At 39.3% G+C, this 24,604-nt stretch overlaps 1 protein-coding gene across 4 annotated transcripts in view; it reads left to right on the top strand.

Annotated features, from left to right (window-relative positions):
- The window catches only part of Stxbp5 (syntaxin binding protein 5), a 145,625-nt gene that overhangs the window by 89,888 nt on the left and 31,133 nt on the right, over positions 1 to 24,604 (top strand). For all 4 annotated transcript variants that reach the window (XM_029483001.1, XM_021173980.2, XM_021173979.2 and 1 more), the window contains 8 exons: positions 692 to 839; positions 1,064 to 1,131; positions 1,386 to 1,426; positions 3,845 to 4,065; positions 4,506 to 4,684; positions 13,295 to 13,420; positions 15,072 to 15,223; positions 24,204 to 24,269. In XM_029483001.1, the coding sequence (XP_029338861.1) occupies positions 692 to 839; positions 1,064 to 1,131; positions 1,386 to 1,426; positions 3,845 to 4,065; positions 4,506 to 4,684; positions 13,295 to 13,420; positions 15,072 to 15,223; positions 24,204 to 24,269 (1,001 nt within the window). The remainder of the gene's footprint in view (positions 1 to 691; positions 840 to 1,063; positions 1,132 to 1,385; positions 1,427 to 3,844; positions 4,066 to 4,505; positions 4,685 to 13,294; positions 13,421 to 15,071; positions 15,224 to 24,203; positions 24,270 to 24,604) is intronic.

The raw sequence follows: 24,604 nt of genomic DNA, 5'->3' as shown, positions 1-24,604 counted from the left end.
GAGAGCAGACAAGTGTGCTGGTGCAGCAGGTCCGCTTCTCCGTCATTCCACTGGGGCGGGAGCAACCTTATGAGATGGCTCCATCCGAGAGAGCCTTCCATCATCCATTAGTCCTCTCTGGAAATGCCCCCAGAGACACATGAGTGTGCTCTGCCCAGTATTCTCTCAGCCCAGTCACGTTATGTTTGTGGTTGACTGTCACAGGAAACAAGTGTTCCAGGTTTAATATTGGATGAGTTTTTACATTGATGGAGGAAAAAAGAATTGAAGTTTGTGTTAGTTGTACCAGCAGAGGATAAGGATTTTGGTTGGCACGCACATAGCTCACTGATTCACAGTAGTTTCAACTTCTGCTTCAGCTACTTTCTAGCTCACGTGGTTCCAACAAATTACTCAAAGCCTCTGTTGTTCTGGAAAATGTATCATAAAATAGGTGTGAGGAACACATGAGACAAATGTGTGAGTAGCATTCAACCTTATGTGTAGCAGTGGTGTATAATAGCTACAACCACAGCCTTTCTGTTTATTGGTGGATAAAGAACATCTTCTGTAATAAAACGCTTCACTGTTTTCACACATTTACATAATTAAATCAATGTAATCTTAGTAGGATGGATAGTAATGTCTTTATGGTTGTGTTAATCATAGCTTACAATCTGTTAATGTGTTTTTCTTTCTCCTATTGTTAAAGATACCCTATATTTGAGAATCCCTACCCTTTGAGTATACACGAGTCCCCTGTTACATGTTGTGAATATTTTGCTGATTGTCCTGTGGATCTCATTCCTGCACTTTACTCTGTTGGAGCTAGACAGAAACGTCAAGGTTACAGCAAAAAGGTACCAAACCTGAGTTTCACTGTTTAATGCAACATGTTATTATCTTAAATTTGTCTCCTTGAGGTGTTGATAACATTGTTAAATTTTTAGGAAATCATGTTTTTGAAGTAAATTATGTGTACTGTCTTTATACCTTCCTAATAGACCTATGCATTATATACTACTTATCTGCTATAAAGAATATATATTTCTAAGTCAACATTCAATTTTTTTTTTTTTTATAGGAATGGCCCATCAATGGCGGTAATTGGGGCTTGGGTGCTCAAAGTTACCCAGAAATAATTATTACAGGGTAAGTAACAGTATATTCTTACTAATTAAATCAGTAATAGTTAATATACTTAATGACAGTTTGAATTGTAATTCATTAAGTCAGTAAAGCTTTCTTTTATGTTACAAAATAATAGGAAAGTTTCCTGCAAGATTTCACTGATTTACAATGATTTCTCCCTTTTACTCATCTAAGTGAATGAGTTTGCTAAAACGTTACGATATTTTTCCTTCTCTATTCTTCTCTTTGTGACTGCTCTGTCTTGCTTGTCCTAGGCATGCTGATGGGTCGGTGAAGTTCTGGGACGCTTCTGCAAGTAAGTTCTTGCTTGCTTGTTGCACCTCACTGCCATTGCCTTGTACAGGGCGCTGTGAGCGCCTGTACCTTAGACCACCTTAGACCGCAAAGTGCCAGGACACCAGCTTAAGTCACTGCCTTATTCAATACGTGAGTTTAGAATTTTTAACAGTGAAGATATTTTAATGTTATTAGTACATCGAATAATAATTCTCAACAGTGTTCTCATCTTTTCAAGATATCTTAGAACTCTTTAGCAGTCAAAAATAGAAGTGAAAATATATTTTAAATCAAATGTTTATGTCCACTTTAAGTTAATACTACAAAGGTTTATGTTGCCTTTGTAAAGGAGACCTTGTGATTAGACAGAAGCAAAATTGGGAAGATACAGCCTTAATAGCTAGAGACCATTTATAGCAAGCATGTATGGGAATCCCTTACCTCAGGATAGCTGGTGTTTTATAAGGATGCTTGATAATACTGGTGCCTTTTGGGGAGAATGTTTTTATATAGAATGTCATTTTAGGAAGTAAAATATATTCTCCATATGTTTACACCAAAGATTCTGTGCCAAATTCCTTTTGTAGTTTTGCTTCAGGTTATCTAATTCATTTGTGAGGGTGGAAATGTCTTAGTATATAAGATATTAGAAAATAGATAGAGAAATCGAAATATTGTTTAGGTATGTATAGGTTGTTTTTCTTCCATGATATGATGATTAACCATTATATTTGATTTTTTAAATAATTCAATTGGGTTTTTATTTACAATTTTTTGTACAATATTTAATCATCTTCTTTCCCCTCCCTCAACTCCTCCTGGATCCTTCCTACCTCCAAACTCCTCTAACTTCTTGCCCACCCCTAAAATAAGAAATAACTAAGGAATAAAAGAAAAAAATAGGATGAAAAATACCAAAAGAAAACAAAAAGCAGGCATACACACACAATGGATTCTATTTGTACTGACCAAATACTTACAGGCTTGGAGCCTGCCCTGGAGTGTGGTTGACATACCCCGTGACACACTACTGGAGAATACCTGTTTTCTCTTTGCTAGCAGGTATCAGTTGCAAATAGCTTTTGATGAAGGTTGGACTTTGTATCTGCTTCCCTTTCTTTATGCTGAAACTTTGCCTGGCTCAGTGCATTGAGCTCGTGTAGATCTTGTGCAGCTATTACAGTCTCTGTGAGTTTGTATGTACATTGGTACCTTGAGCCTTGAGAGGAGGGCTAGGTGAGATTTTAGTTTGACTTCCTGAGTTTTATTTCAGCTTGCATTTCTTTAGTTTCACTATTTCTTTATTAAATTACACTTTCATGTCTCAAATCGCTTTCATTGTTTCAATCAACTGTTCGTATTGTCAGTCTTTTTAAAAATTTTATTTTATTTAATCTTTTTTTTTTTACACTCCAGATTTTATCCCTCTCCCAGTCCACCCTCTGACTGTTCCACATCCCATACCTCCTCCCTGCCCCCCTGTCACTAGGAAGATGTCCCCACCCCATGAGACCTCTAAACTCCCTAGGGCCTCTAGTCTCTTGAGGGTTAGGTGCATCTTCTCTGAACTCAGACCTGGCAGTCCTCTGCTATATATATGTTGGGGGCCTCATATCAGCTGGTGTATGCTGCCTGGTTGGTGGCTCTGTATCTGAGAGATCTCAGGGTTCCAGGTTAATGGAGATTGCTGGTCCTCCTACAGGGTCGCTCTCCTCCTCAGCTTCTTCGAGCTTTTCCCTAATTCAGGCCAGGGGTCAGCTGCTTTCTGTCCATTGGTTGAGTGTAAATATCTGCATCTGACTCTTTCAGCTGCTTGTTGGGTCTCTCAGAGGGCAGTCATGCTAGGCCCCTTTTTGTGAGCACACCATAGCCTCAGTAATAGTGTCAGGCCTTGGGACCTCCCCTTGAGCTGGATCCCACTTTGGGTCTGTCACTGGACCTCCTTTCCTCAGGCTCTTCTCCATTTTTGTACCTGCAGTTCTTTCAGACAAAACTTTTATTCAGTTCCTGTTTAATGTCCTTGTGTATTTTCATAATTGCTATTTTTACATCCTTGTAATATGCTGTAGTTAAATTATTTTTCTGGGTGTCTGTTATGCTAGGGTTGCTAGCTCCTGTAGGAGGCACATTGTCTAGGTTGTTCATGTTTGTGACTTTACACTAGAATGTAGCTATCTATAATCACAGCTCTTGATGTGCAGATGTTTGACCTTGTCTTAGATGGCCACTAAGTGTTGCCCACTGTGGGTCCTAGCCAGGTTAGAACTTACACCTTCCTAATCCCAGCAAAGTATGGAGGTTCTGGGTCCCTGGTAGACAGAAATTATTGGTTGGCACAAAGAAATGGAGATGGTCAAGAAATGTCTGAAAGGGGTGACGGGGAAGGATTAGCAATTTTTGATTTTAAACTAAAATTTGTAATATACTTTTTTTCTAGTAACTCTACAAGTACTATATAAATTAAAAACGTCAAAAGTATTTGAGAAGTCAAGAAACAAAGATGACAGACAGAACACAGACATTGTAGATGAAGATCCATATGCCATTCAGATCATCTCCTGGTGCCCAGAGAGCAGGATGCTGTGCATAGCTGGAGTGTCAGCCCATGTCATCATCTATAGATTCAGCAAGCAGGAAGTGCTTACAGAAGTCATTCCGGTAATCACCTCATAACTGCCATGGCAATTGTCTGAGACTTCTAAGCTTTTAAAAATTAGTTAGTAAACAGTTTGCAGTTGCTTTTGTATAAAAATTTTGGAAGCACATTAGTATTTATATCACCACCTGTTTTGAGCAAAAATAGCACTTTATATATATTTTTAATGGACTATCTGAATCCTTAATTATATTGCATCTTTTATTTAAGGAATATCAACTTATTAGTGTTCAATATATTCGAAAGGCAGGATGTGTATTGTGTACATGTATGAGGTCACACCTATGTATACAAGTTTTTACAAGTTCAGTCGAAACATTTTTTACATTTAAATATAGCATTTTTTCTTGTTTTTAACTTTTAAAAATATTCTTTCTGGTACATTATAATACAATGAGTATTAACTATTAGAAATAGGTAAGCAACCATTCTTTTATGACAGATGCTTGAAGTTCGACTGTTATATGAAATAAATGATGTGGATACTCCAGAGGGTGAGCAGCCTCCACCTCTGTCCACCCCCGTGGGCAGCTCCAACCCTCAGCCCATTCCTCCTCAGTCTCATCCGTCTACCAGCAGCAGCTCATCTGACGGGCTTCGTGATAACGTACCTTGCTTAAAGTAAGTCGCCAAAGCTTGGGTCAGCTTTATCTGGCACCTCTTAATTTAGATAAATAACAATCACTAGTAAGTTACAATCGCAGTTTCCTATGAGAATGGGTGCTCCTGTGTTTGCCTGTGGTATTTCATGGTTTAAGGATGCTGACTCTAGTGTCACACACCTAGGTGACTAAGGTTGAAAATAACAAGGTATGCTGACTGCATGTCACCCATGGTCTCAGTCTGGATCTGGGTTCAATGTGGCGTATGTTCATTTTCTTCTCTCACCTCCGAGGGTTCTGCTTCCTTCCACCCTCACCTTGGATTTGGCGTTCTCATATTTTCACCATGTTATTTTTTTCAAATCATAGCATCACTTTATTGTTACTTAAAAGACTTTATTTTTGCATCATTTTAAGACCATACTAGTTGAATGCAGGGATAAATTAGATAAATTTTTTTGTTTTCAATTTTCTGCTCAGTTTCTATTTTTGAATGGTTAAATTCTTAAGACACAGAGGAATAAAGCTTTGAGTAAATACTTAAAATCACGGAATTCCATGAAGACAGTGTGACTCACAGGGCTGCATGACTGGACAGAGTCCTTTTCATCGGTATTCAGAGTAGAGAGGTCAGCATTTGTTCTAACTAAACAACTAGGCCTTGTATCCGTTTTACTGTAGACCTTCCAGAATCTCTTCTCCTAGTAAGCACATGGTGATCAGAATGGTCATCACTCCCCCCAAAAGGCAAACAGACTTAAAGAAAGATCACAGTTATGTTTAAAGTACATGCTTTACAGAGATTCTTCATGTGTTCTTGAAACCCTGACCATATGGACTTTAAATGAGTGATTCTCAAGTAAGGATGATCGTGCCTCTTTCAGGATATGTACTGACGTCTAGAGACATTTTTAGTTTTACAACAGGGGGTGGGGCTGCTGTTACTGCTAAGTTGGTAGAGGGAAACCTGATATGAGGGTCACATCTACAGTGGGCACAGCAAAGAATTGCTTCCTTCAAAATGTGGGTAGTGCCCGGGGTCCCAGTTGACTTCCTCACTGCCTTTCCATGCTTACCCCTCCTTTCCCTATGCCTCCTCCTCTCCTGCTCGCTTCCTCCCACATCCTCTTTATCTCTCACACTTAGAAACACACATCTCCTTTTAGCTACAGTTACAGCATTTATTATCTACAGTGGAACTTACAGAATTTTTTATTTTTGATTCTTTTATTACTCAGAACTACTTTAACACTAAATTTGTAAATATTACTATGATGGTTTTGGTTTTATGTTTTTAGTTTTTGTTAATTTTAGAGGTGGAGAAAATATAATTTATCTTTTATGTGTATTGGTAAAGTAATTTTATATTTCCTTAGTTTTACCAGTTATATGAAGTAAAATTTTAAAATATTGGTCACAATGTTATTACATACAACGTGGAATAATTGTGTCATCTTCAACAAAATTAGAATAATTTGGACTTTAAAATAGCTATGACAAGGGACACCTCTCAAACCAGAGCGGCCTTGCCTTCTCAGATAAACGTGAAAAGCAGGTCTAGGAAGTGTGTCTCTGTAGGTGGGAGCTTTCTAGGTTTTGTGCTGACTGAAAGAATATGGGCAATAAGTTAATAACCAAGGACATACTATTACCTCTAGCCAATAACCTGAACACAGAGCCTGGACTCTTAACTACTGCCCACTGTAACCTACTGCCCACTGTAACCTACTGCCCACTGTAACCTACTGCCCACTGTAACCTACTGCCCACTGTAACCTACTGCCCACTGTAACCTAGTCCACACCTTCTCCTATCCTCACACATGCAACCCAGGGCCCACTTCTGGTTTTGAAGAGTACAACAGAACAAGTCAGATTTCTAGGACCATCCAGCATTAGCAATTGCTGTGTAATAGTTGCTAATCAGTTAATAGCTCCAAAAAGTCATCAGGAAAAAATAGTAACAAAACCCTTAGCTTTTGTATTAAATGTTCTATTACACCAAGAAATGTTGCGCCCACCTCGTTCGGCAAGGAAAACGCAACATGGTCGGATTCTTCTCAACAGCTTTATTGCAGGAACACCTCGATGCTACGGGAACCCCGGGTACCCAGGGAGGACTCCTTATATACACCCCAGCACAGGGAAAAGCTTTGTGTCCTCCTGGGATTGGTCAGTCTGCAGGCACCTTAATTTGCATGCACCTGCTTGGGAGGGGTTGGCGCCAGATTAGGGCTAGCACCTGTGCAGTGGTGTTGTTTAACCGGTGCCATCTTTTAGGCATTGGCTGCCTACAAAGAAAGGATGCAGGCTTAGAGCAGAACTGGTCCAGGAAAGAAGCTACAGGCTTTATGCTGGCAGAACTGAAGTTGAGGGTCTCCTCAGGGATGCTGGGGCCCAAACAATGAGACCACAAGTCCCAGAGACCTAACCTCAGGGTTTGGTGGCTCCCTTAGGATTTGGTCTTGCTTTGATATTTCTTTTCTCATTGTCTCCTAGTCCCTGTTTTTCATAGTGTCACTGTATATTAGAAGTATGCATCTTTTTATTTCCTTTGTTTTGAGGGACTCACAAGTTTAGAAGTTTTGAGTATCAGAAGAGACTTTGGATTTGAACTTTAGAACAGTGTTAGAACTATGAAAATTTGTGGCAAAGAGGTTCACCTTTTAAGGATAAACTAAATTCATTTTGTGATGTCAGCTATTCATGAGTCTTTGAGGACCAGAATGAATGTTGTATTTCAGGGGTTCTCCAGCTTCCTGATGCTGTAACCCTTTGATACACCCCTTGTGTTGTAGTGACCCCCAACCATAAATTTATTTTTTTGCTACTTCATAACTGTAATTTTGCTATTGTTTTGAATCATAATGTAACTATCTCATAAGCAGGATATCTGATGTTCAATTCCCGTGAAAGGGTCTTTCAATCCCACAGGTTGGAAACTGCTGTTTTGTTTAAAAGTGATATGTCCAGATGTCACAATAACAAGTAGCTTTGTCATACTTGACAATCTTTTTTTGGACATGACTGGAGTGAAAGTTGCTGGCTGACCTCTAAGAATGTCAGCATTTCCAGAGCAGCCTAATGTACAATGAGAAACTCGCCCTGCTTAACTGTTGTATTCCATGGGAATAAAGAAGAGAAGGAAGCAGCAGCCAGCTGTGGAGCACCACTAATCTCAGTCTCTCTGCTCCCTAACAGAGCTGCAGTGTTACCAGCTGCCTATGGTAACACTCACCCTGATGGGCTGTATCCCTCACTCAGGAGCCGAGACAAACCCTCCCTTCCTTAAGTTGCCTTTGTCAACTACTTTACCATAGCAACAAGAATAGGAATTAACGCATGTAAACTGGTTAATCAGTTTTGAGTTACTTGTAAGAATTTGTTTTCTGTGGTGGCCATTATGACATTGGCTCACATAAAATACTACTGTTAAGTCATTTTATTTTGGTACTCTTAACGCTTTATCTAACAATTTCTTTTGCAAGTAACATTTGGCATTAAGTAAGAGGTAAACTACCCTATCACTTTCTCCTATGAGGCAGGGAAGTCCATGCTGTTTTAATGTTGGAAACATGCATAAGACATTTATCTAGAATCTGATCACCCAAAACTTATTACTGGATTCTGCAAGGCCATCTAATGATTTTACTATTCTTTTCCTTCAATGTTCTTCAGTACATTAAGAAATAAAATATTTTCCAAGTGATGATTTAAAATATCACCTTAATTTCTGATAAAGTCAATGATATCATGTAGCCTAAGAGGCAGTTGTGTCTCCTGATACTGACTAAGCTGTCTGAGGAGGCTGTGTGGAGAAATAGTCCTGTTGACTTCATCAGGTTGAGGTGTGGGTGTGGAGACAACAGAGGATGTGTGCTTGGTGTGAGGATGTATCTGAGCTTTGTATGTCTGGTATGGGTTTTCTTCACTAAATGATTAGAAATTCTTAATAATCTTAGTGTCAGATATAGTTGCATCTCAAAATATAGGTTTATATTACAATAGAGTTGTAAAACATGATTTTTTTTCAATTTTTTATTAGATATTTTCTTCATTTACATTTCAAATGCTATCCCGAAAGTCCCCTATACCCTCCCACCACCCTGCTCCCTAACGTACCCACTCCCACTTCTTGGCCCTGGCATTCCCCTGTATTGGCGCATATAAAGTTTGCAAGCCCGAGGGGCCTCTCTTCCCAGTGATGGCCGACTAGGCCATCTTCTCCTACATATGCAGCTAGAGACACGAGCTCTGGGGGTACTGGTTAGTTCATATTGTTGTTCCACCTATAGGGTTGCAGACCCCTTCAGCTCCTTGGGCACTTTCTGAGCTAGAGAAAGTAAAACATGATTTTTAAAGTATAGATTAATCATGGTAAAGCATATCATAAAGTAATGACCTGACTTCTGTAGAACTGCACTTCAGTAGGACTGTAACGACTGTAATAATAGTGATGCAAAACAACCATTTCCTTCCTTTCTCTGCTCAGTTTCTTTCTTTAGAGACTGTGCATCAGTTTGTAGACAAGGCTGGCTTTGAATTCATGATCCTCCTGCCTCATTCACACATTTATTTTTTAAAAGTTAATGTTTGAACACTTTGCAAGTATTATAGTATCTCATTAACAAACTGGTTTTCAGTGATTGCCACAATCTATATTCCGGGATATATTAGAGAAGGAAAACTAGCCTTTTAGTAGAATATCCTATCAGCAGTGAACTAGTACATGTCTCTCAGCTCCTCCAGCATCATGCCTGCCTGGACGCTGCCATGCTCCTGCATTGATGATAATGGACTGAATCTCTGAACCTGTAAGCCAGCCCCAATTAAATGTTGTCCTTAGAAGAGTTGGTCATGGTGTCTGCTCACAGCAGTAAAACCCTAACTAAGACAGAAGTTGGTACTGGTTTTAAGGACTTTGGATTTGGAAAGCAGTGGGATCCTTTAAGTGGGGCTTAGTGGGCCATCCTCGTAGGAAAATGGAAGACTGTGATGCTGATAGTGCTACGTCTTATTCTGAAGGCAAGCAGGAGAAGACTGGCTTCAAGGCAGCTAAAGCCCATGCCCACAGTGACACATTTCCTCCAACAAGGCCACACCTAAGAATGTCACTCCCTAGGCCAAGCATATTCAAACCATCACTCCTACTTTCCCCATTTTAGTAATCTAAAGGTAAAAATCTTTGTATATTTGTTAACTATATCATTTTGGTCTGAAATCCAAAAGACAAATATCTAAAAGGAAGAAATAACCAAAAAAAAAAAGGTTGAAATATAATTAATCTTGAGATCTCACAGCTTTGGGAATGAGTTGACCAGGAGCAAGGAATGAAGAAACAGCAGGCATACATACAGAAAAGTTAGCACCCACAGCTGGAAACAGCAGGCATACATACAGAAAAGTTAGCACCCACAGCTGGAAAAGTCTTGCTTTGCATAAATAAATGAGAATGCAGTTGACTACTCTCAGTAGAGGGGCTCTGTGGGGAGTGTCTCAGGCTGCTGTCATCTGGAAGAGGAGCTGTGGTAGATGACTTCTTTAGTCACTGTAACAGGCATCTGTAATTGACCAGGGAAAGGCCCTGCCCTCTTCATGGCTTTGAGGCATCAGTCCTCAAGCTGGCAGAGCTCACATCTGCAGCGCACGCTCACTCGGGAGTCCATCAGTCCCACCGAGCCTTTCTACATAGCTGGGTATTTGTTTGAAAGACACAGTACCAGAGCTGTCTTATGTGCCCCTTTTACCAATCTAATTTTATGCTTTTTTATTTATGTATTGTAATTGTCCCTTTACAAAGTACTTGTTTCTTTTTTTAATTGTGACACTTCCAAATATGATTTGACATTTTAAAATGTATTTGTACAAATTATGGAACCTTTTATAAAAGTTCTACTGCATATCTTTAACAAGTAAGCAAGTTGAGCATATTTAAAATATTAAAATCTTAAACAGATAATAGACAAAATTGTATCAGTCCTTCCCACTTACTGTTTTTAAAATCTAGCTTCTGTCATTTCTCCTTTGGTTAAATTTGTGTGTGTGTGTGTCTGTCTGTCTGTCTGTCTGTGTGTGTCTGTCTGTCTGTGTGTGTCTGTATGTGTTTGCATGCGAACATGCGCACACATGGATGACCACAAAGCCACATGCAGAGTCATTCATACATAGCAAAAGAGCAAGCATAAAGGTTAAAATGATTATAGGAGTCAGTCCTCCTTTTCCTAAATATTACCCCCACCAGCCCAGGTTTCTTAATTTGTTGTTTATTTGCATGTATAACTATATTTTAAGCTGGGAGTGGCTTAGACTGCACTCTTGCAAGTCAGGTCTTTTACAGTTCTTTTGCTCCTCCCTTGGAGTGACAGAGTATACAATTAGAGATTTTGTATCAAGTTATTTAGACAGTTTTCTGTTTGTTATTTCCTTAATTACCTTTTTTTCATTTCTTAGCACAGTAGAGTTTCTAAAAAGTTTATTTGCATTTGGTTATCATGTAGGCCAGTATCTGTGTGTTTCTCTGTATACATGGGTATAGGTGCCTGTGAAGGCTATAAAATGGTATCAGATCACCTGAAGCTGCATTTGCAGACAGTTGTTAGCTGCCTGGCATAGGTCCTGTGGTCTGAACTGTGGTCCTCTATAAGAATTCAAGTGTTCCTAACTGCTGATCCATTTCTTCAGTCCCATACAATGAGCCTTGTGTGTTCTCATCACAAGCCTTAAGTGTGTCTTGTGTATGCTTTTAAAATTACTACTGTAAGACCTACTCCTGTTCTTGAGAACCTGATCCAGAATGCACATTGTGTATACCAGGCACAGGAGTGCTTCCTGGAGGCTTGCCTTCTGTGCCTACTTCAAACAAGAATAGCCATTTGGAATCTGAGCGTTTTTCTGTGTCAAGGCTGCCTCTGATCAGAGGTCAGATACCTCAATTGTAATGTTAATTCCTTGCAATTGACTAATGCAGGTGTTTATTGGTCAGTTCCCCAAAAGCTGTCAGAAATTATGTCTCAGCAGAGTACAGCTCTGAGGACCTACAGATTAACCAGGGTGACTGCAGTCTAGTTCCTAGTACTGTATGCACAGTGACTCATTCTCCCAGAGCTATGACCTCTTCTTTTTCAGCACATTACTAAGAAGTGTCTTAGTCCTTCTCACTTCAGAGGTACCGGCAAAATTCAAAACCCCTGCAGCTTAGTGCAGCTGCAGGCCACTTAACATTGAGTGGTCTTCTTCCTGTCTCTTAGACTCTGGCACTCCAAGGGAGGAGCAAAAGAATTGTTAAAGACCTGACTTGCAAGAGTGCAGTCTAAGCCACTCCCAGCTTAAAATATAGTTACACATGCAAATAAATTGGTCTTATTGCTTACATATTTTTGTTTCACATGAAGTTTGCTAATAACATGCATGGTGAGTGTTGTATCTATGTTTTCCTCAGTCTCTGATTGCCATAAACTCCTTCCTTACCCCCTTCTCTAGTATCATAGACTCACCAGTACAAGTTTAGCATGACGATATACTTTATTTGTGAGGTTTGGCTGTTTAAAACCTGTCTGCTGAGTGGTATTTGATGTATGGATCCATACGATCTCCTAGATTTTCCAGATATTCTCTGAAACTAACCTTTCACAGTGATGTTCCTAATGCATGCATTTAGGTACATTGAATGTAGAGTTGCTGTGATTTCTCATCTCTTCCATTCAACCTCTTGCTTATTCATTTATTTAGTGAATTTTGGATACCTTCTTTGTTACAGAGCATTAAAATCACTCTAAGATTTCTGCTGCTGAGATGGCCCAGCAACTAAAGGTGCCTACTTCCTGTCTGATGACCTAGGTTTGGCTCTGGATGATAGCGGGAAAGAACTCCTGCAACTTGTCCTCTTTGCCTGTATGTGTGAACATCATGCACAGACAATAAAAAATTAGTTGATATCTTTCCAAGGCTTATAAGCCATATCAAGTCTAACCTCATAATGTATTCTAAATCTACTGTAAAATATTATTTCCTGTCAGAACAACCAAAAGAATGTTCTAATTGGCTTACCTTGTCTCCTACTGTGTACAGCATCTATCCACCAAATGAGCCTCAGAACTCAGAGATACGCTCTGCTTAGGTTTAGGTGGTAAATTAGTCACCCACTAAGAACCAGTTGTTCCTGCTTGGTTTGAATTCCATAGCGTGTTCTTGTGATTTTAAGCTTTATGTTTTCATGCATTTTAAACTTTTTCCTCTCTGGTTTCTTGTTCTTGCTTTTGCTCATCCTTTGGCCTGCCTTTCCCTGCTCCGTTCTCCCTGTCCTCTTCTCGTCCTCATGTGCTTTCTCCTCTCCATCTTAGCGGTCTCCTGTCTTTATAGCCGTGGTCTGCCACTCATTTCTTAGGTAGGGGATTTCTGTCACCTAGGCATGTGGCATGTGTTCCTGTCTACTGCGAGGTCAAACACTTCTAGAACACAGGTTCTGATTTTTACCTTTCAGGAAATCTGGTATTGTTACTTATATAAAGATATTCTCGAATGGCCATATATGATTTAATGTACATAGGACAATCAGGTAATTGGAAAAGTGTTAAAGCTAATGTCTCTTTCTCTCTTCCTTTCTTTGTTTCTTTCTTTCTTTCTTTTTTCAGAGTTAAAAACTCCCCACTTAAACAGTCTCCAGGCTATCAGACAGAGCTAGTCATTCAGTTGGTGTGGGTGGGTGGCGAACCCCCGCAGCAGATCACCAGCCTGGCACTCAACTCTTCCTATGGACTGTAAGTAGGAAGAGCTTTGCTCTTGTTTTGTTTCCTCAGTCTCTTTATACTTTTCCCTAAATAATTTGGATTTAAGTTATAAAAGTATAAAAGCTTAGGATTTGTTGTATCGTCACCTGAAATGTCCCCATGCAACTATAACTTCATACTTTATTTGGTGCTTTATTCGGGACATGGTCATGTTTTAAACAGATCCTGTGGCTATGTTCTGTGACTACAAAGGAAGGGCCAGTACACGTTGGAGATACATTGCCACAGTCAGTATACCCTTTTCACTGTGTTCCCACAGAAACAGTTTTCTCAGCTTCTCTTAGACTCTAGCCTAAGACTGTATATATGGATTCTGTAGTTAACAGTGCCATTTCTTTTTTCTGCCTCCAAAGTTAACTTGTGCAGATAGTAAGGGCATAGCGGTGGCTTTAACGAGGTTCTATCTGCACACAGCTGAAAGTGTTCTCATGCTTTGTTGTAGAGATAAAGCTTGTGTTAGGTCTTTTTTATTTTTAAATTTTCAGCATTACAGTAAGAAACTGCCTCTGTACTGTCTCGTTACTGAAGTGTTTATTCTGCATAGTCCATCTTTGTCCTCAGGGGCAGTGCTAAGGAGATACTTGTCCTCCCTCCCACCCCGCCCGGTCACTATCAACCCTCTGTCCGTCTCTTGGAGTCCAACCCTGACTGCTTGTAAGCTAGAGGCCTCTCTGTTATCTCTCATTGGCTGCTTTATAACAGAAGAGTACAAGCTTCTAATGCTTTAGTGAGCATCACCATTCAAATAAAAAAGCAAATAGATTAAAAACAAGAAAAGTACTTAAAATTAACTGATTAATTATAGGACTTGTCTTCTTGGGTAGGGTTGTTTGTGGGAGTTTTTAAACTTTCTGTATGTTTTAAATTTAAATTAGTTGCCAAGACTACATAAAGTATAGACTCATATTTAAAGCTTCAAGTGAAAACTCCAACGTTCTGCTCCCTTTGTGCACTCCTGCATGGTGTCACCATCTGGACCTGAGTTCATTACCTGCTTTTCCAAGCCTTATCCATACTCTGACTGTGAAGGTGACTCCTCTGTGCGTGCCAGCTTCCACATGCCTCAGGAGCGCTTACACAGAATAAGAAGCCTTCATTCACACGAGATTCCATTATAGTCCCTAAACTGTAAGGAGGAAAGTATTTTCCACACCTCAAAGGGAGCCTCCCAAGAATAATACTTCCTTTTTATCTTGACAGAAGAATTAACTTTAGTTACACCAATCTGTAATTCCATTTTTCGAGGGGCAGAAAATAGGTGTTACATTGCTTAGTTCATCTTCTATGTGAAATATTCTTAAAAATGGTATTAGTACTTGGTTTAACATTGTAGGTGATGTCTATAGACATGTGATCAGTTCCTTGAGAAGGGCCATGCATTCTGTTTTCCCGTGCCTACACTTGTCTTTAGTCTCAGGCAACTGAGGCAAATCCCCAGATTCCAAGGTGGAAGGAAAGACCCAACTCCCAAGGGTCATTCTCTAACCTCCATATGTGAGCTCCACATAACACACGCAGAGTAAATGAATAAATATTTTTCTGAAAAACCCATTCCCCTATTTTCTTCAGCTTGATAGTTCACATTTCCTCGTAATAACTTGTTTGCTTTTCCTGTTGCCAGGGTGGTTTTCGGCAACTGTAACGGCATCGCCATGGTTGACTACCTCCAGAAAGCAGTACTGCTCAACCTCAGCACCATCGAACTTTACGGCTCAAATGATCCTTATCGGAGAGAACCTCGCTCGCCCCGGAAATCTCGACAGCCTTCAGGAGGTAAACAGAAAAGGAAAGCTCACTGACCTTTAACTGCTGGGAGCACTCGCATCACGTGACCCACGTGTCTGCTAGCGCTTCCGGTAAAAGCAGCAGCCCAGGTGACCTGAACTGAACAACCAAATCTAGGGAGAGATGTGCATCTTAGTTCTTGTTCTTAATCATCTAGGGTTGGATTTAATGGCCGGAGAGAATGAGCGTGATGCTAGGAATACATTTCCAGTTATTCAGAGAAGAAACAGATTTCTAACTTTTATTGTTTGGTTCTTGTAAGCCACTTATTGATTTTTAACTATTTAAGTCAAAGCAATGGCTCCTTGTGTGAAAGTGTGGCCATAGAGGTGATTACATACCGATTAAAAAATATCTCTAGCATTCTTCAGTGTTTGCTAAGTATCTAGTGTTAATGTTAAAGGTTTTAATGCTGATACCTCTCAGTGCATAGAGTACAAGTATTTCTACCTAGGTATCCTGCACTCCTTGCCTGTTTTCACTTTATGATATACAGCAAATAACTTTATATGTGTAGCATATGGGGTATACTAATGAGACCTCCAGCAATAATTGAACTGTGAGCTTAGTTTTCCTGTGGGCCTTCCCAGCTAGACTACAGGTTAAGGAGAAGCCTACTTAGGCTTGGTTCAGTCCTCCTGGTGGAGTGAATCCTGGTGAGCACTGGAACACTGTGTGGAGAACTGTCTAAACATTCTCAGCGGAATTAAAGTTCTCATTCATTCAGAGCAGTCAGAGGGGTAGAATATTTGTCCAACATCTGCAAAGCTTGATATACAGCACCACAAGTATTTATTCACACACACACACCACCACCACCACCACCACCACCACACACACACACACACACCACCCCACACATAACAAATTCTCTCTGAGATTGTTTAGTTGCTCTCAGTACACTTTGGCTAATAATAGCTACCTAGATTATAATACATGAGAAATCTAAAAAACAAACAAACAGAAAAGGTAATATTAGGTTTTTCTATCATTTTGCTTAATGGCTGTGCTTTTCTTTTCTGAGTTTGTTTCTTGTCTGTAAGTCGGATCATTTTGTCGTGTTATCTTCAGTAGAAACTCTGTTCCAACCATGCCATCTAGTGTCTGTCTCGTTTCTTTCCCTCCCCCTCATGGCTCACTGAGGTATGCTGCTTGGGACTCCTTGCATGTGCGGCCTTTCTAGCTTGTATTCTGAATCTGTGAAAAAACTCCGCTCTTCCGTCATAAGTAAGTCATTTATGTCTTGACACTTTTGTTCTTTGTAAAATCACTGCTGCCTCTTTATTTTACTTACTAAAATACTTTGTATCTAAGACTAAACCCATTATTTAGATTTATCTCATAACAACTATTTAAACAGTATGCCCCAACCCAACTTCTTTATAAAGCAAAGGCAAAAATATTTATACAAGAATATTGGGGGGTGGAGAGATGGCTCAGAGGTTAAGGCACTGACTGCTTTTCCAGAGGTCCTGAGTTCAAATCCCTGCAACCACATGGGGGTTCACAGCCATCTGTAATGGGATCTGATGCCCTCTTCTGGTGTGTCAGAGGACAGCAATGGTGTACTAACAAATAAATAAATAAATAAATAAATAAATAAATAAATTTTTAAAAAAAGTATTAAAACTATATTTTCATGATAGTTTTTTCTGGAGAACAAAAAAATCAGATTTTACAAACATAAAAATTGTACTAGTCTTAAAATTAATTCCCCCTTTATACTTTAGGAAGTTTATATTCCTAATTGCTGATAATTAGATGTCCATACTTTCTAAGGATAGCAGCAAGTCTAATTATACCATTAAACTTTTTCTTAAACTTTACTACATTCCTACTTTATTTCATAAATCCAATAATATCATTTATATTCTTATTTGCTTCATTTTATACGGAAAAATTAGACACTAGGCATGTGAGAACTATTTGAAATTTTTATTAGTTTAAAATATTTCCCATTGTAATTATGCCTCACTTCATCATTAATTAAGTTTTCTTAATAAAAGTTAAAAATTTAGGCCTGGGCATATACATATCCTCAGGATAGAAGAGGCTCTGCCTTATGGAAGGGAGAGGAAGGAGGGCTAATTATTTTTAATATTTTTTAATAATTTTTAAAATAATTTTTAAATGGTTCCCATATCTTGAGAATATTTGTGCCTCTAATCCCAAAAAAGTCTTACTTATTTTTCATATAAAATTAACTGTACATTAATTTGTATTAAAATTCTTTTATTGTACTAATGAATTAGTGTTGGGGTACATGCCCACAGTTTTCGGGTGTCAGAGTCTGAGGCCTGAGGATCTCCAAAAGCTCAGGGTTAGCCTGCTAGAACCCTGTCTTAAAAGTAAACAGTTAGTGAGTGAAGAAGTACACCTGCCTACACCACCACCTCTCCCATACAGGCACCTACACACGCACACGCGCGCACACACACACACACAGCAGCAGCAGTGGGTCTACAGACATATGCTGTGGCACATACACATGCACAGGCATGCGCGCACACACACACAGCAGTGGGTCTACAGACATACGCTGTGGCACATGCACACGCACACGCGCGCACACACACACACACACACACAGCAGCAGTGGTCTACAGACATATACTGTGGCACCTAGCTGGCTTGCTTGCTGCTTGCTTGCCTTTTTATTTTTTCTTCTTTCCCTCATTTTGTTTTTGTTTTTTTTTTTTTTTTTCTTTTTGTAGCAAGTTCTTGATCTGTAGCACAGGTACTATTACACTGTTCTTCAATGTTTTTAAAAGGTCAGTTTGAATGGAGAATTGAATTTTCTATCAGCAGATATAGTCTATTTTGAATAAGACTCTAAGGTCATTTATTAGTTTGCTTAAGAGATAAAATATTATCATTTGAAGTTTGAATATGTTAACTATTACATTATAGCTGAATTACTACTAGAGATAAAACTGTAAAACTGTCACAGGGATGGTAGACCCAAGTGAATATCTGAGCCCATTTCAGACCTTCTGTATATTTTGTTTTTTTGTCTTTAGTATGAGGCATAGCAAGATTATCACTAGCACTAAAATAAACAATTAATATTTCTGTACATACTCTATTTCTAAATGTCTTGCTGTTGTGTACTCATCCCGCCCCTGTTGGTGATCCGGCATGGTTCATCAAAGCAGTTTACAGCTCTTGTAAGAAATTAGCATCTGCACCTTTATGGACTCCTTGACCATGAGCACTGCAGCACTTGAGCATAGTCGGTTAATGGACAAGAGCATGTATATCAGGATGGTGTGATGACTCCTGTCCGTGCAGTGAGATTTCAACAAAACACCTAAGGAAGGAAGTACTTAATTTAAAATTTAGAATGACTTCTAGAATTTACCCTTTAATACTTCAGATCAGGTGAACAGAGAGTAATTGAAGCAATAAAAAGTGAAATTATAAGAAATATGTGTGTTCAGTGTAATATGTTCGGAATCAAGATTGTAAAAGGGGTGTTGGCAGATAGCTTATCAGGTAACACACATGTTGCCAAGCCTCATGGCCTAGGTTCAAGTCTGAACCCAAAAGTGTAGCAAGTGAATGAGTTCCCACAAGTTGTCTTACAACCTCAGGTGTGTACTGCACACAGTGCTTCCTCGTACACATATACACATGCATGCACATGAAAGAAAAAGACGCATTTAAATGTTACCTATGCCTGTAAGCAAAATGTCAAACGGTAACAAAGTCACACCTCTAACTAAGAGGAAGTAAAGCACTGTTTGCCCTTAAAGAAAACGTGGTAGAGTTAGGAACCCAATTAAAAAGGGGTGGTTTTAACCGAGAGTTGAAATTTCTCGGCTTTCCATTAAATACTAGCAATGACTTTTCCTTCTGAGACATTTAAAAACTAACAGAAATTACAGCCCAAGTTACTTCACTGAAATAAGGATAATTATGTGGCATAAAAGGATGTTAAGAGAAGGGAATTTTAAAGTGCCTAAATTGATAAAGGTGAAAGCTTGTAAAAATCAGTGAATTTGATAAACAAATTACTTGTAGCTCAAGAATTGCTGTGTAGCTGATGCTGCCAGTGTAAAGAAAATGGAGATGGGGGACTGGGATGGCTCAGTGGTTAAGATCACTCTGGCTTTTTTGAGGATCTGGGCTCAGTTCCCAGCACACACATGGCAGCTCACAGCCACCTGCCTCAGGCACTGCATGTAAATGATACACAGGCATAGATGCAGCCAAACACCCAGACACATAAAATATAACAAATAAATACAACTTAGTAAAAAAAAAAAAAAGAAAATGGAGGTGATTGGGCTACTTAGGTAGCTAGAGGTGCTCCCTGTGGGAACCTGGAAACCCGTGTTTAATCTCTGTATCCCACAGAAAGTTAGAAAGACAGAACAATTCCACAGAACTGTCCTCTGTCCTCCCCATATGTACCATGGCATGCAAACATCCTGCCACCACATGATTCTCTCAACAACAACAACAACAGTAGTGGTGACATTTTTTTTTCTCAAAGTCTTAAACTGGAGGTGGTTAGCAGATACCAGCAGGGGCTCACAAAGACAGATTATAGCAAAGTACAGATCTAGCAAGTGGACTTGTCAAGAAATTTCCTGTTGTGATCCCCAGTACCCATGCAAGGCTAGCTGCTGTAGCATGTGTCCATAGCTGCAGTACCCAGAGGAAGAAGGCAGGCATATCCCTTGAGTTCACCATCCAACCCAGCAGCCGTTGATGAATTCAGTGAGGCTCTGTATCCAAAACTAAGGTGGAGAGCAAAACGAGGGAAGACAACTGATGTTAACATTCGCCCTTCAAACTTATATGTGTGTGCACCACATGCACTTATGCATACATCCAATAGATGAATATACATAATTAGTTATAGAAAATGAATTTTTATTGTTTTTATAGCATGCAGTGTGAGAGTCTAGACAAATGTATAGAGTTGTTTCTCTCCTGCCTTATTACCTGCACTGGGCGGGAATTGAGCTCAGATTGTCAGGCTTGGCTTACAAGTACTTTATCTGCTAAGCCTTCTCCCATGTGCAACATTTACTTTTAAATCTGATAACTGCATGTTTCATGAAGTGAAATAGGTATTTAATGCTGAATTCTGTGATATTTTTTCAAACCAGACCATCACCATTGACTTAAAGTCCCTAGTTCAACGTGACAATGTTCATGATTGATTGACATAACCTGACTTAGCAAACTGCTGTCTGTGAACAAGTCTGACCCACCACCTGAGGTTTCAGGAAGTTTTATTGTAGCAATGCCATGCTAGTTTTCATGACTTGGCATGCCTAGTATAGAGTACACACTCTGGTAGATAGTTTACTCATAATTCCACTGTTAAGTATTTTAAATAGCAAATTACATTTTTTCTTTGGATATTTGAAAGAGAAGACAAACTTACTAAAATGGGCACTGTTTAAAGGGTAGCTCTTGCACTTGGTAGCAGGATAGGTTAGAAACTATAGCTCTGACTTTCGTTGTTTGTGTGGATTTTACTGTCAGGGTTTTCCTGCAGCTCAGCATCCTATCTTGTGGTTGCTCCCCAGGAAGGTCGTGCAGTACAAAAGAGAGCGAGCACACTGAGCACAGCCCACATGGTGATGGCCACACTCTTGGCAAACATGTGACTTCTTTGACCACAACTTGCTGTGTGACTCAGGTAGCGAGTGAAGGGGATGGAAGGCAGACAGGAGGAAGAGGAAGTAAAGAGACACAGTGATAGATTCGTACCTCTACCATGTAGGTATGTAGGGTTGGAGGAGACTGATACTGAGCAGGAGCAGAGGGAAGGAGGGGGCTGTGGTGTTTGTTGTCTTTATCTCATCTGTTAACACGGTATTTAACATTCATATTAAGTTGTATCAGCCCACTTTTTTCCATTGGGCCTCTTAATCTTTTCTATTTTAAAATGATAATTTTAGGTATGTGTGTGTATGAACATGTGCATTGGTGTATATGGAGTTTCTTCTTCAATGATTTGTTGCTTTAGGGGTTTAGGGAACTGTGGCCTCAAAACAACTGGACTTCCTTGATTTGTCTAGGCTCCAGAGATCCACAACTTATCAGGTACCTCCTTACATCCCAGGTACCTCCCACCTGGCTTCGGCATGGGTTGTGGGATCCGAGTTCAGATTTGAGTTCATGCTTGTGGAGCAGGCACAGAACTGACCAAGGCATCGCTCCAGCCCCTGAAATACTTTATTATACAGTGTTTCTGAGGTTCTGTAGAACTGATAGTGCATTGAAAATGTAGTGTTAACAAAAATACTGAGAGATTAAAATCCCCAAAGTTACTATTGTAAATACTTGTGACTAAGTATATTTTGCTTATAGATTATCACTGCCATTTAGAAGTCTTCAATTGTAGTCCTATCTCAAGGGCTCATGTATATGAACAAGTATTTTGCCAGGTTAAATACAAACCTAAAATTAATCCTATTGTCTTAAAACTTTAAGTACTAGAATTTTTAAAACCAGGATCTCTTAAATAATGAGGATTTTTAAAAACACTGTTTCTCAGTCAGGAATGAAAATAGATAATACATAATTTAACCTATAAAATACATTTGGTAAATGAAATTTGGTACTCAGATTGTCTGAAAATTTATAACCATAAAAGTTCCTTAGCATCCATAGCAATTATAAGATTGTCATTTTTTTAAATAATAGGAAAGCAGATACTGTTCCCATGCCCAGACATGGTTCTGACACCTGACTTCTTCTGAAACTTTAATGTGCTTTAATCCAAACTTCCCAGTAATCTCCCTCCTATTTTAATGATCTCTGTGTATGCATGCATGTGTGTGCTCATGCATGTACATTTGCATGTATGTTTTTGTGTATATGTATGTAAGTTTGTAATGTGTGTCTGTGTGTGCATGTATATGTGTACATGTGTGTGCTTGTGTATCTATGTATGTATGTGTATCTATTTATATGTCTCTGTGTGTGTATCTGTGAGTATCTTTTTTGTGTGTCTTATGTATCTGTGTGTATTTTTGTGTCTTTGTGTGTGTGTGTTTCCATCCATCGGCCTATCCCAGTACATTTAGTTCCTTTCATGAACATGGGCAGGGCAGGTTATTTACTTGAACAAAATACTAAAGCAATGAGACATATGCCCCCTCTATCTCAATAATCCTAGCTGCCTGTTACTCTAAAGAGTAGTGAGGCCTCCTGATCCCCTTTTACACCTCTCATGGGATATTGATGGGCCCAGTCGTGTGAGGTCCTGTGAGTTCCTGGATCCAACAACAATCTGATGCTCAGAAGACAGCAGTTGACAGCACTGGCCCCTCACTTTCAGCTCTGTATTCTTTCTGCTCACACTTCTACACTGTTCCCTAAGCCTGAGTGCAATTAGCACAGATGTTCTGTCTCGGGCTGAGCAGGGGTTAAGAGCACTGGCTGCTCTTCCAGAAGTCCTGATTTCAATTTCCAGCAAATACATGGTAGCTTACAACCATCGGTATTGGGATCTGATGCCCTCTTCTGGCATGCAGTTGTATACTCAGCAGAGCATTCATACATTAAGTAAATAAAATTTAAGAAAAAAAAAAACAGTTTGGCACTATATCAACTTAACAAAGCAACAGTAATAGATTACACACACACGCACACACATGAGCAGACAGATAATACGTATGCACAGACACACATTCATACATACACACAGATACGCATACACACACCTGTGTGTATGAATATGCACACAGACCCACATAAACACAAACCCACATGTGCACATAGACACATACATTCTACATAGGCACAGAGTTTTGATCTCTAATTTTAGAGTCCCAAGCATGGATTTCCTCCTGTAGAGTAGACCGCAAATCCAATTAGACGTTGTTTGTGCGGTAACCCCATGAGAGTTGCCAGTGTTTCACACCGTGCCTGGCAGGTCAGCCCTGTAGCTCAGAAGGGCAGCTGTGTAAGATTCATGGTGACTGTTCCCTAGAAGCCCACATAGCACTTTCCAGTGCTACAAATGATAGCCTGCAGGGAGGAAGCTCCATTCCTGCTTGGTTTCTGTGCAGTTGAAGTATGCGATGTCTTCTCATCTAGTTCTGGCAGGCATCTCAGAATAGCATGACCTGTACTATTTCGGGTAGGGATGGGATTCTGGCACTTTCCAGACCAGCAGCTCATAGGAAGGCCTCTCACATGATACTGGCATTTTTGTTTAGTAGTCTGGCTTCTGGGAGTAGCATCATTCCCCTCCTCAGGAGACCTGCCTTTACATTCTTTATTATTGTTACTATTCAGTTATGATATAACAGCTCTCCATATGGCTTTTCATACTCCTACATTTTAGTTAATCCTTCCTCTTTACCTCCTCATAAAATACTTTGCAGTTTTTTTATAATGATTTAGGCTAACTTATAGTATGGATCATATATAATTTATATAATTCATATCTAGTTGAGAAAAGTCTTTGTTAAGAGGTTTTAATATGTAATATTATAGTTTTAAAGAGGGATACTGTATAGGATAAGTAATGTGAAATATAAATGTAAGAGATAAAAAATATTTTCATAACTGTTTTAAAATGTGTAAGTGATATGGTCAAAAATTACTTGAGGAAAACTATTTAGAAATTAATTTGAGAATTTTTGGGGAAAAAAAAATCACCAAGCTTAAGGGTTTCTTCTTCCTTGCAAAATTTAAAAGAACGTGTCATATGTCTGCATACCCCTGGCATTTGAAAAATCCTGCATTGTGTCTGGAATCCTTAAAGAACAACAGAGGACCTCACTCAAATACCCAGTCTCTACATCCCTAGTGCAGCGGGCTACAGCTGAATTAGTTGAATATATTTTATTGCCAGAGTGTTCCCATTGCAAGGTCCATCACTGCCATAGTCTGTTAATCTGCTTTCAAGTGGTTCTTAATAAAGTGCCCCTATAAGTAGGCGGCCAGTTGTATAAACTGCTGTGGGCTCATGTGCTCTTGGTTTCCCTTTCAGCGGGCCTGTGTGATATCACCGAAGGGACTGTTGTCCCAGAGGATCGCTGCAAATCTCCCACTTCCGGTAATCTAGTTTTTTTTTTCCGTTAATAATTATGATTTTTTAAAAATAAAAATAAGATGGCATATTGGTATATCTTTTTATCAACACTTAAATTTCCATGTGAGAAGCATATCACCTGTCTTAAAATTTTATCTGCTTTAATAAGTGAAAAGAAACAGCCTGTGCTAATTTGTTGCTTGTGACTGTTCAAAGCTGTATGATTGCTCAGTTAGCTCTCTTACAGTTCCAGTGTTAAATGTGTTTTTAACTTATCATTAAATATACATACTAGTTAGGCCTCTAGATACTTCTAGATCTATGCCTCTAGATACTTCTAGATCTATGCCTCTAGATAC

Source organism: Mus caroli, chromosome 10 (assembly GCF_900094665.2).
Source record: "Mus caroli chromosome 10, CAROLI_EIJ_v1.1, whole genome shotgun sequence".
Taxonomy (NCBI): domain Eukaryota; kingdom Metazoa; phylum Chordata; class Mammalia; order Rodentia; family Muridae; genus Mus; species Mus caroli.
This window is presented reverse-complemented; position numbering and strand designations above follow the sequence as displayed.